Source organism: Crocodylus siamensis, chromosome 15 (genome assembly GCF_052110815.1).
Source record: "Crocodylus siamensis isolate JL-2025a chromosome 15, ASM5211081v1, whole genome shotgun sequence".
Lineage (NCBI taxonomy): Eukaryota > Metazoa > Chordata > Crocodylia > Crocodylidae > Crocodylus > Crocodylus siamensis.
Window position 1 is genome coordinate 33,779,293 of NC_143409.1, and position 13,034 is coordinate 33,792,326.

The following is a 13,034-nucleotide window of genomic DNA, read 5'->3' on the forward strand; positions in this document are numbered from 1 at the left end:
CTTACCTGCAAGTGGAATAACAGGTCAATGCTGCTCAAGAAGCTCTCATTTCCTAGTGTTTTATGATTTTAAAGCTATTCCATCTTAATTCAATTGTATATATTTAATTTTCTCTTTATGGAGAAGTAACATTTCACTTAATATTTACATGCTGATGGCCTCTTATTTTCCTGCACCTGAATACCTCTTCAAAACAATAATGAGCTCCCTATCAAATAATGAAGATTATAACCTCTTTGGGGAGAGACAGTCTTTTTTTTTTCTCCCCTATGTTTATCCAGAACCTAACATAATGGCTCCATGACTAGGGCTTTTTGGGACTAAGATAATATAAGTACAATATAATGATGATGATTCTGGGACAGAGAAACCTCATCTGGTTATTGCTAATGACAATTATGACTGTTATATACCGCCCCCCTTTGAGGACTGGGGAAAAAGCTGCTGATTTCGGTAGGACTCTGGTTTGGACACAGTGTTAGGTGGAAGAGAATTTTGAATTCTGATCAGTAAATGCAATCCTCTTATACCATCTGCTAGGTACAGTTCTTAGAAGAAGACTGATTGAGTGCATCACTTCCAGCTTTGTCCCTAAAAAGAAATGTTTCCAGATCATATTGGATGTGCTAAGGAAACTTCTGAATGGGCCATAGGATTCTTTATGAGATGCTTAGATCAGGGGTTTTCAACCTGTTTTAAAGAAGTATACCCCTTCTGTTGGCGATGGCCAGACACAGAGTGTTGGGGGGAGGGGCTTGCACACTGGCGGCTGCTGTCATCCACCACTGTGCACCACTGTCCCACAGCCAGTCTTACATGTGCAGAGGTGGATTAAGATGTACTGGGGACTTGGGCGAACACAGAATTGGAGGCCCCTACCCACATGGGAGCTGGGCTGCAGGAAATGGGGGAGAGGCCCCTTCCCCTCCTGGTGCTGGTACTGGTGCAGGAGGCTGGGTGGACCTGCCAGGCTGGAGGTGAGGGGGCACATGGTCATCTCTTCTCCCTGCTTCCCACCCCTCCCCTCCCCGACTATGGCCAAACATATACACACAGGTATGTACACAGATGGGCACATGCTCTCGTCTCACTCACATTCTGCACATGGACATACAGACACAAACACACTCTCCCTGCCATGAACACAGGCGCGCGCACGCACGCGCACGCACACACACACACACACACACACACACACACGTGTGTATACAGATGGATGTGCACTCTAGTCACTCTTGGCATAGGCACACGGACACAAACACACAGTCCCTGCAGTGAGCACACACACATGCAGAGATGGACACGCAGAGATGCACACATGTGCACTCACATGCACACACACGCATGCACACAGGCGTGAGCACACACACACGTATGCACAAACACATGCACACAGATACAGATGCACACACACACAAGCGGCAGCTGCCACATGCAAGCTACTGCCCCTGCATCCAGCTGACTGGGTGGTTCCTGTGTGCCCTGCAGAGGGATGCCACTGCCCTCGCCCTACCTGGTCCTGTTCCTGGGAGGTGGCAGCACTCTGTCCCTGCCTGCCCACGTGTTCCCCCTAGGACTTTTCCAAGTACCACTTGGGGTATGCATAACCCCGGTCGACAACCCCTGGCTTAGATAGTGGGAAACAAATTGTGATTATGAACATGTTGCTAAAACTGTGAACACAATTACTTTCCAGCTTTTGCTCTCAGCTGTGACAGCTCATACCTACATTGTCAGCAAATAAACAGATGTGGCCACTTCGTGTACTTTCATAAGACCTGTGCACGTTGGATATTTCTTTTGTATTTTCAGAAGTTGCTAGGCAGCTGGCCCTCATCCTAGTAGTGTTCTTCAAAGTGAAAGGTTCTCTTGCCTTTTTAGACAAAACAGAAATATGGTCATGTTGAAGAAGATTAGTTTTTTGTCCTTCCTCTTCTTTTTCTAGGATTTGGATTTACCTGTATTAACCTATTCCTATTATATTTTTAGTATACTCTTTCCTTGCTTTTACTTAACTCTAAGACTTATATTGGCTCTGTCTGTTCATTGTTAGAAGCTTTTTAAAATAATGTTCTGGCTAAACTATTTTTCCAGGAAAAACTTGTAAGCTGTTAGGGATGGGACATGACTATATACAAAGTGGGTTTATAAGGAGTTGTGTATTATAACCCAGCAAACGTGCTCACTATTGCAGACCACGCCTCTTCCAAACCTTTTTAGTACCATTCTTTGCATTTGTTTTCAGAGCTGCCAGACATTTAATCTTAATTAGCAAATACTTGCAAAGAAAAATTTCCCCTTTAAAACTAATAAATGATTTCATTGTCATATACTGACTATGAATTCAATTTGAATATTTACATCCTTTTCAAATAATAATAAACTGTCTTTGTTTCTTTTAGGAAATTTTGAGAGAGCTTGGTTTCAAAAAAAGCAACAGAATGAAAAAACCCAAATTACTAATTGTTAATTGCTGAGAATACTGCAAAACTTAATGATACGTGGAAGTCTGTAAGGATTAGCCATAAATCATGGGATTATGAATAAGTCTTTGTTGTCACAGGCTTGTGTATAGTCATTCGAAAGCGTCTGCCATAAGATGCAGCAAGGCAGCTGTCAGCTGTTTTCTTGTAATTAAACAGCCAATGAGCAGCTAATTAAGACATATGTGTATACAGAAGTGGAAGTGGGTATGTTAATGAACTGTAGGAATCAATTCATTAAATGAAAATTGTCAGAAGACCAAACATGAGATCAGCATTTCAGCCTCTGCCTTAGTTGAAAGGGGAGCGTGGAAAGTAAGATCTGACATAAGTGAAGTGCAGTTGAGTTTCTCCCCTTCCAGGGCGGGAAGTCTACCCCAAAATGTCTGTACCACCCAACTACTGAATAGTGAAGTTATTGAAACTATTAATAGACTTAATGCAAACTGCTATTTACATTTCAAAGTTGCTTTTTTAACAAGCCCTTATTGAAGCTGACTAGCAGATGAAAAGTTTTCTTGCCCTTCCCTCCTCCCCTTTTTCTCCCCCAACTTGATTTTTTGGCAGTCAATGAAAACCAGTACAGTATACTTTGTATAAATTGGAGTTTGAAGTGCAGAAATGAAGCTACGCTTTCTAACCTGCTCTCTTTGGTTCTGCTAGAAATATGTTAATAGATTTATGTGAAAAGAGATTCAGGCTGAGATCTCAGCCTCATTGAAGTCAGTGGGAGTTTCACATTGACTGTAGTGAGGCCAGCAGTTCACCCTTTGCATAAACATGATTGTATCAGAAGACATCAAGCCAAATAATGCTCCAAATTTCATCACTGCTACAGCATTTTGAGATGAGGAATGGCACTTATTTTTGTTTTACAGCGCATTGGAGCCCAAATTGACTGTGGCCCCCTAGGAGTTACCACAAGATAAATACTAAGTAATAAGAATGCTGAGTTAATCCTGATTGCAAGTTAATACACGTGACTTGCAGCTGCTTTCTATAACAATTGTAACCATTGACTATGTTTCCCCCACACACCTCCATGCAGATAGATCATAGCCAGTTCAGTTCCTTTGTCGGTAGTGGAACCTGGACAAAAGAAATATTGAGTTTCTTTTTGTTATTTACTTAAAGTAATTACCATTCTTTGGTACTTTCTTTTAATGACTCTGACATTAGGGATTGCATGCATACATTTTAATAATAATGTGAGAGGATCAGGTCCATTAAAAGGTTAAAAAATTAAGGGCCACTTGACTTGGATAGGTATGTAAGAACCTTGTGTCTCTTTTAAAAAAATAAAGCACTTAGGCTAAAGTTGTTTGCGCCCATCCTTAGAAACCCAAATCCTAAATAAGAACGTTCCTTTGCTCTGGGGAATTTGTGTTCCTTTTTTAAAAATTGTGGTCTGGATTTTGGTCAAATGAAGTGCTGTTCTTTCTACCGTGAGCATACAATGTAGTTCCGTTGATCCCTAAAAGTGCTACCTGGCATCTTTCTGTTAAGAGCATATGCTTTTTAAAGGTCCCTGGTTTAGATAGTGTGGTTTCTAAGCAGTGCTTCACTGTTGAAAATGTAGCTGCAAGCTGTAACTGTTGATAAATTGTACATCAAAGCTGCTGCCAGACTTGGAAGAAAAACAACAGCGCTTTACCGGAAAAAGCAGGGTGTTCGTTCAGTCCTACACCCCAGCGTCTACGTAGATTGGGTGTTTCAGTGGGGCTTTTTGGTGCCTTTACCGAAAGCTGATTCAATCAGCTGTTAGATAAAAGTGTCAAAAAGTCCTGCTGAAGTGCACAGTCTATACAGAAGTTGAATGAGCCAGGTCAAACTAACAGAATGCCTGTTCTGGGCGCACACTGTGCGTGGTGTGGGGGCGTGCTGAGCTTTAAGCGAAGTGCTGGTTTTGTTTTGCATTTTTCATGTCTGTAAGCAGCCTAAATGTACTGGGACAAATCTAGGAAGAGTAAACATCCCAGCAGTTCCTCTGTGATGGCAATGAAGAGAGCTCCCTGATAGATAGTGATCCTCAGTAAGCAGCCATAGAATAACCATATGGAAAGACACATAAGGATAATTGGCAACTTAGCCACCCAGCACAAATTTGTCTGATTGCTCAAATTAGGGACCTGCACACAAGAAGGCTCTACATCTTTGGGGCACCTGACCAAGTTCATTTAGTAATAGATCAAGATGCCTTTCAGGATCCCAGTAGCTGGCATTCAGAGATAAAGTTTGGACATAATTCATGTAACTTGCAACCAGGTATGTGTCAGTGCAGTAAATACCATGGTCTTTTAGACAGCTGGATGGGGATTGATAATGCAAGATGTGAAGCCTTATGTAAGTTTTTTGAGACTGCATCAAAATCTTCTTTCATCTCAGTCAAGAAGAAAAGAATGGGCTCAGAACCACTGCTTAATCTGACAGGTCAGCGGTAGCTGCACTCCCAGCCCCTAAAGTCTAAATATGTTGCTCAGGCTGACCCAGGAAATGGATATACTAAGACCAGAAAAGGCACTTCTTCTCCATAGTAATTAAGAACACCTCTGCCAAAATGCAGACAAATCAGGACATCTGGTGGCCTTGAGGAAAAAGAATTGACGCAATATTGTATTAAAAGAACATCTCTGAGAATAAAGAAAGGTGATACCTTTGTATTAGTATTTCAGAAAATAAGTTGTTCTTTATCTTTTTACTTGATAGTTTTTTCTTTTTTAATTGTGTATTTTTTTTAAGACCCAGTTTTCTCCAGGAAATAAAATTAGCTCTTTATTTTCTTGAATTGACTCCACTCAAACTCAGTATTCTATTGCGTATCAGTGTCATCCAGCATCTTGCTTCAATGCTGCTGTACAAGTCTGGTGGCTAATAGCTTCTTGTCTTGAATTTTGCAATTCTACTGCAGGGCTTTTTCAGGAGGAGTCAGCAAAGCAATGCCACGTACTCCTGTCCTCGTCAGAAGAACTGCTTGATTGACCGAACTAGTAGAAACCGTTGCCAACACTGTCGATTACAGAAATGTCTTGCGGTGGGGATGTCTCGAGATGGTGAGCCCTGCTAGTTCAGGTTCCAATTGCCAAGTATAAAATAATATTTAGTGGGCTGTCTGATCAAATAAAATTCAATGTAGGATTTGAGAATTCATATCTAAGATCCTCCAGTAGCTTTTTTAATGGGGTGTTCCCAAAAGAAAACCAATTATTGAAACACTTGGGAGGTGGATTTTTTTCTTCCCACGTAACATAGTGCTAACTGATATTATTGCTTCTAGTTTTATTCCAAGGATGACATTTTTAGTCTAATTGTCATGGTATTTTCTGTATGTATTCATGAAATGCAAATACACACAGATGAATGTCCAATTTAAGTTGCACATTGTGTAGCTGCAAGTGAGACTCTTGTCATATTGTTGTAGTCCAGAATTATTTTATATCCGATTCAAATATTTGAATAAGTCCAATATGTGACTATAAAACACATTAACAGAATAGTTGGGGACATTTCCTTTGGCATCTCTAAACTAATGCTGGTGGATGCCAGGGAGAGTATTGAATTAGGGGATAGATAATTCTAGAGATATCCAGTTTGGTCCTCTTCCTATACAGCATCCACGTCCGCCACTGTGGGAGACAGGATACTGAGCTAGATGGATTGATCAGTCCCAGTATGGCACTTCTTATGTTCTTACATAAAAATATTGAGGCAGAAAGAAAACACCTAACTCATTTTTAAACAGAAAGGTAACATACCATCTCCTTTTGTGCAAAATAGCTAGTGGTTTCAGAAGTCCAAGTTTAAGCATTCAGTAAGAATAAACCCTTCCAGCAAGTGTGTTTAGCAACCTGAACAAATTAAAGGAACTGGACTAAGACAGGATTGGTTGGCAAAAACTTCCTTCTGCCTGATGCACCTGTTGAGGCAAGTAGTAGTTTAGATCAAAACCCTAAATCCAAAATTACACACAGTATGATGATATCTTGTCCACATGTGAAATGGGTGTGCTGCATCTTATGTAAAGCAGTTAAGGATGAAGTCACAACTGACGTTAATGGCATTAAGCATTGACTTAAATGGAGTTGCAGCCACTTATATCAACTAAGTAGCTCACCTTCTTACCAATTATCATTACATATTCCATATGTGTGTATGTTCTGTAAACATGCACATTGCTTTGTGCAGATATTAAAAAAGAGCAGGTTGTCAAAAGAGCAAAATGTCTTAATTTTTATGTGCCTACTTGCCATCAATCTTTGGTCTCATAAAAGGCTATATTGGACCTACTGTAGGTCCAAGAAATGCCACGTTCTTAGGAATTCTTGTGATATGCAGAACCCTGGTGCCAGGCCACTTGCTTCTAATTTAATGTGTGAGTTCACAAGTTATAAATGTTTTCTTTTTTGAAGCAGTACATATATTTTGTGGGTTTATTGCTGAGTAAGTGTTCTTGCTTATCAGAATAAGAGCAACAGAACGCTAGCCAATGTATCTCATTATGAGCTGATTCTACAGTTTTCATTTTTCACTTGTTCTGATCTCTCTAAAGCTTGCTATTGAGCCTCTTCCTAACAGAGTCTGTGAATATGAAGCCAATAAAAATTGGGCTATTCATATCAGACCAACAGATTTAATTTTTAATTGTCATCCAACAATAATTTCTAAATGAGATTTGAACATTTAGATGGTATAACTCTGATTTCAGTGGATTTCTATTGAGATGAATTTGATTTACTTTTGTAAAGAGACGGAAGCTAAAGAATTGATTTGTAGCTCCAAAATAACCTCAAAACCAAAAGTTAAGTTAAATGTTTCATTAAACATGCTATTGAAAGAGTGTCAGAGCCAGGAAAAGGTACTGTAGTTAAGTTGTGGGTTGCCTATAGCTACCACAAAATATTTTTAGATCTGTCTGTATTACCAATCAGATTTTAATACTGTATTCATCACTTGAGTATTTAAGCTCTCAAGATTGTCACATTTCAGTAATGATTTATAGAAGTATGGTATGTTTTGTGCATTTATTTCAGCTGTAAAATTTGGTCGAATGTCAAAGAAGCAGAGGGACAGCTTGTACGCAGAGGTTCAGAAACATCGAATGCAGCAGCAACAGCGGGATCACCAGCAGCAACCTGGAGAAGCAGAACCACTAACACCAACGTACAATATCACCACCAATGGGCTAACAGAGCTACATGATGACCTCAGTAATTACATTGATGGGCATACCCCAGAAGGTAGCAAAGCAGACTCTGCCGTTAGCAGCTTCTACTTAGACATACAACCTTCTCCAGATCAGTCGGGGCTTGATATTAATGGAATCAAACCAGAACCAATATGTGACTACACACCAGCATCGGGCTTCTTCCCTTATTGTTCTTTTACAAATGGGGAGACCTCTCCAACTGTTTCCATGGCAGAATTAGGTAATAAGAGAGAAAAGTTTCCATTGTAATTGCTTTAATAATACCCTTTGGATTAAACATAGCATTCTGAAACAGCTGCAAGGGAGAAGGCTGTTTTTGTACAGCTTGTAACAGCATACAACACTGGTCTGTGAAGTACCTAGCACTCTTAACTCCAGTTGGTACTCAGTGGCATTCAGCAGCTTACAGAATCTGACCAAAAAATCCTATTGGCTCCTTGCTGATGGGATGCAGATCGTGTTCCCCAAAGGTGTAACTATACTGTTCTGCCCTGGTGGCTCCTTCCTTAGTTAAGCTACTAGCATTCCCTTTATTTGAATCCAGCTAGTAAAGAGTATATCATGAATACTGGCAGTTATTTGAACCATTTTAGACAGGAGCAAATATGCATAATAGTCCTTTTATTGGACAAATCGAATTGTATTTTTACTTATATGTTTGGACTAATTTTTTCACCGCACTATGTTCTCCAAAAAAAAAAAGGGGGGTGGGGGTTGGGTCTGATTCTCTTAACTTCTGTGTTGTTTGCACCTGTGCAAGGTGATCCAAAATGCCACAACCCTGTCAAAATGCACTAGGGAATTTTTAATTATAGAAAGTTTTGTTATTTCCCTAAAATCTGTATTTGACAGTCTTAGTTAGTATGCAGTACCCTGCAGTTTGCTCTTGGGGGGGTGCTAACAGACATGAAAACCCATAAAAAAACAGCGCTATACTAGAAGAGGCGGTGTATTAGTTCAGCCTGGCTCCACAGCGTCTGTATAGATTGGGCGCCTCAGCTGGGCTTTTTGGCGCTTTTATCTAATAGCTGATTGCATCAGCTATTAGATAAAAGCACCAGAAAGGCCCCCCTGAAGCACCCGATCTATACAGACATTGGGTGAACTAGGTCCAGCTAATGCAATGCCTCTTTTGGGTGCATGCTGTGCTTGGCATGGGGGTGTGCTAAGCTTAAAATAAAGCACGGGTTTTTTTCCCATGTCTGTAAGTAGCTGGATGTCTCTCTGAGGGCTAAATTCTGCAAAAGTGGAATCACTTACTTTTAGTGCCTGGAATTAGGATGGGCTGTGTAAAAAGGCTTACAAGCCAAGTGGGATATAGTATTAGACAAGTGTTTTTAAATCCTAGCGTGCTTAATTGAACAGCTCAGGGTTTTAAAGCATTACTTTTCTATATCATTCATGCTAATTACTTGTTTACAAAAACAGGTAGAAGTGAAGCATTTAGGTAGAAATATCAGAGTATTGTATCTTTGACTTCCACTTCATACATTTTTTAAATAGGGGCAGACATCTTGTATGATTTTTTATTTTTCTGGATACAGTTGCATTTGGGTAGCTCCCGACTGAAGTCTTTTCCATCATTTGTAGAATTTGGTTCTCTTCAGCGCATCCCGTTCTAACATCACAACCAGAGGATTTTGTCGCAGTCTGAAATCTAGTAACTTTGATTACAGATTAGTGGAATTGAAGAAAAAAGAATGTCTGGAAATAAAGGCAAAATGAATATATTTGTCTCCGTCACATATTCATGTTTTTATGGAGGTTATTAAAGATTCAAATTTAACCCATAAATGCAGGAATTTTTGGCTTGCTGACAGCAAAGGGTTATGTGTGGAGCCCTGGCATAAAGTAACAGCTTGTCATTTCAAAGTGTTAGAACAACAGCTTCATGTTTAGGAAGGCACCCTATTCAGAAATGTGTCCGGGCATGTAAATACTGTCCAGATTTGGGGGTCTAGGTTTGTGGACAGTCACTTTGTCAAATCTAACTCTCTACATCTTGCGGTAGACAGACAACATTGAAATCCTGCCAGTAGGTTTTAACACGTACACATATGAAATTGTTGGAACATACACAAGCAGTGGTGGCAGCAAAGAATTGCACTTTGTTACATGTTGCTTATTTCAAAGGCTGCATGTTGAAGGTTGTATTTTAAACCTTAATTGAATTGCCTTGTTTTTGGGAAGAGACCTGTTTGTGGGGTTATTTTTATTTCTAAAGAGTATTTAGAAAAACAAAAGGAAACACAACTTTTACAGAGAGGCTGATATGAGAGGCCTTACTGACTCTTTAAGCCGTTATTGATTTTCCATTCAGATCCATATTAAGACCAAATATGTACATTTCAATCATGCTTCAGCGAGAGTAAGCACTAGCTGCAGATTTATATGAGCAAGAGGGGTGAAATTTTGTCCTTGAAGGATCTGTTTTCATGTGCTTATCTTAGGAGGGGGAAAGGCTGACTTCTAAGTCTAAGACACAAGGCTTTCAGAAGTTTAAAACACATATACAAACCATTTACCAATAAGTGTGAGATGTTTTAGTGAAACACATGGCCAAAAATAGTATTTGCATCAGAAATGAGTATGTTATGTAAGATTCAAGCTTGTAGTACAGGCTAAAAAAACCACTTTAAAACTAAAGAAAATTTGAGGCTTCAATTGTATATTTTTCATCATCTTGCTTCTCTGGATAGTGTAGGCATCCTGCTGTTATAGTGTCTCAGCTGATAGCACAAGGGATAAATTCAGTAGATTTAAAATGCAAGTGATTCAGGATCTTAAGAAGCTGATGTGACAAGCCTAATGAGTGGTACTGTTTATTCATGGAGCAAAGAGAGCACAGCAAGACTTTGCCCTCTACGATGTCTCTAGCCTTACCTAAAGAGCCCACTGACTCCTTACCTTCTCTTCTGTGGCTCTAAGTAAGAGTAATTCTTAGCCCAGTTCCTCAGACAGGGGTTCCACCACACCAAAAACACCAGTACCACAGGGTACCGTGAAACTGAGTTTGCATTCATGTATGTACTACAAATTTTAACGGAATTTTGCTTTATTTCACCTACTTGTACATGTTAGGTTTCTGCAGAAGCAAAAAAAATGTGGCTTCCACTGCTGTTAGAGAAGAAATAGTTTCTCCAAAATTTCAGGATGCTTTTGGAATAGATCTCAGTCCAGACAGCTACAGTTTAAACTGGCCTTTAACTAATAACCAGACAAAATTACCTGCTTTGTGTTCTAATATTTGTTACTGAAAATATTTTAAAACTGTACTGTGGAATAGTGATGGAGCTGCGTGTATGTGTAAATACTGCCCTCTAATGGACGGTATGTGACCTCTGGGAGAACCTTGGCAGGACTATTTGTTTTTCAGAGGTAGGATCCAAGGAGATAATAGAAGTAACAGAATGTGCATTGTAACACTTTTCAAAGTAACCAGTATTTGCTAACATGCATACTTTAACTAGCTCTTCAGAAATCATACAAGGATAGCTTTTGGGGCTTGGGGGGTTTTTAATGTTTCACTTCTCTCTCTCTTAGAACATCTTGCACAGAATATTTCTAAGTCACACATGGAAACTTGTCAGTACTTGAGAGAGGAGCTACAGCAGATAACATGGCAAACTTTTCTACAGGAAGAAATAGAGAACTACCAGAACAAGGTATGTGAATAACAAAATCAAGTACTTAGGCCTTCCAAAATTTTAAAGCTGTTTAAATGAAATAGCATTTTGTGAAATCTTCAATTCAACTTGATTTCCCATTTCTTCTCTGTTTGCCATTGGGAATTTTAGGTTTTTTATGTATTTGATAGATAAATCCTATACCTTTAAGTGGTCACTGGGGATAGACAGGAGTCACGATCTGCAAATGGGATGGGCTTTTCCTAGGTTTTGCATGTGAGAGTTTCTCAGGCTTGGAATGCAAAGCCATAAGCCTGACTTAGCTAACAGTGAGAACAAAGGTCAGAAAGACCAAGGAAAAATTCCACCCTTAAATGGTAGGACAGTTTTGGAGTAGTGAAATTTGTTCGTTTTCCTCTGACCAGGCTCTGTTTGCATTGTTTTGCTTAATGTATAATTTTCTCAGGCACCAAAAATAGCTTGTTAAGCAAGCAGGAACACACATGCCCTTCTTATGACATCAGGCTCTGTCAACAGCCTGACATTTTACTGCAGTATTTTTCAATTTAAATAATAAACTTTGTATTTACCTTCTGGTGTTTGAACCTCCAAACTTTTGTTTTCAAGCTTCACTCCACAACTTGGAGGGCTGACATGTTAATTTTTTTAATTGAAGCTGAGATTTTCTGAACATCTGACATCAGGCTGTCATGCTTTAAGAAGTTCATTGACTATTGTGAGATTTCTGTTAAAAAAAAAAAAAAAAAAAAGCAAGTCTTCGCGACACTGTTACTGTGGCAGAGGCTTAAATAAGAAGTTAGCGGGGTGAGATCAGCCAAGAGGCTTCTTGAAACCGGTGTGTAATCCCCAGTGGCCCTTGGGTCTGTTTCAGCACTGCCTCTTTCAGGCATGCATTGCATTACTTGTGCCTTCTATTTATCTGTTAACTGGGTTTGTATTTTATTTATGTTATGGTGCCTTTTTGTTCTTTGCCTTTGTTAAGGCCTGATGGTCATCTGAATTGCCCAGAAGAAGCCTGGGAAGCCACACTACTTTTCCTGCTCCCTTTTGCACTTTGGGACAGTTGTGTACTTCTGAATAATACCCCTTTCTTAGGGCAGTTCAGCTCACAGAGGAAGTGCAGCAAGGGCTTGCTCTGCTCCCTTGGCTGATAGATTGGGGGGGGGGGGGGGCGCTACTGTATGCCCTGCCCTTAACCTGTGCACCGGGGAACAGAACAAGAAGTGTTATTTATTTCTGTTTTCCTCCTGGTGTGGCAGCTTAAGGCCAAGTCTTGATCTGGCCCCTACATTGTATAGGCTAATTGATATGTCCTGTCAAAGATTTGGTATTTTACATAGTTTATTTCAGTTTTCAGTTTAGACAGCAGAACTGGATGTCAAATTTTCTGTCATCTATTTTCAGTTTTGCCTTTGACTCACTGCAACATTGGGCAAATTAATCTCAGTGCCTTGGTGTACCTGTACTGTGGATCATAAAATGCTGTCCTACCTGAAACAGTCTGAATTACTGCTTGTTCCTTTTGTACCTTCATCCAAGGGTAACAAGTCACTTGTCAATCACATAGTTTACTGAAAAAATAAATAAATAAAAGCATCTTGGGAAACCCTGTTGATTTAGGTCTAGATTTTGTAGGAAACAGAGCCCTTAGTCAAAAGCATGGCATTGTTTGCTGAGAGCTTAGTGAAGTCCATAAGTCTT

The 13,034-nt window shown here is 39.7% G+C and overlaps 1 protein-coding gene across 4 annotated transcripts in view; it reads left to right on the forward strand.

Moving 5' to 3' along the window:
- The window catches only part of RORA (RAR related orphan receptor A), a 616,778-nt gene that overhangs the window by 583,537 nt on the left and 20,207 nt on the right, over positions 1-13,034 (forward strand). For 3 of the 4 annotated variants that reach the window (XM_090029400.1, XM_090029403.1, XM_090029401.1), the window contains 3 exons: positions 5,392-5,533; positions 7,511-7,906; positions 11,230-11,351. In XM_090029400.1, the coding sequence (XP_089885526.1) occupies positions 5,392-5,533; positions 7,511-7,906; positions 11,230-11,351 (660 nt within the window). The remainder of the gene's footprint in view (positions 1-5,391; positions 5,534-7,510; positions 7,907-11,229; positions 11,352-13,034) is intronic. The other variant, XM_090029402.1, reaches the window with a different exon arrangement.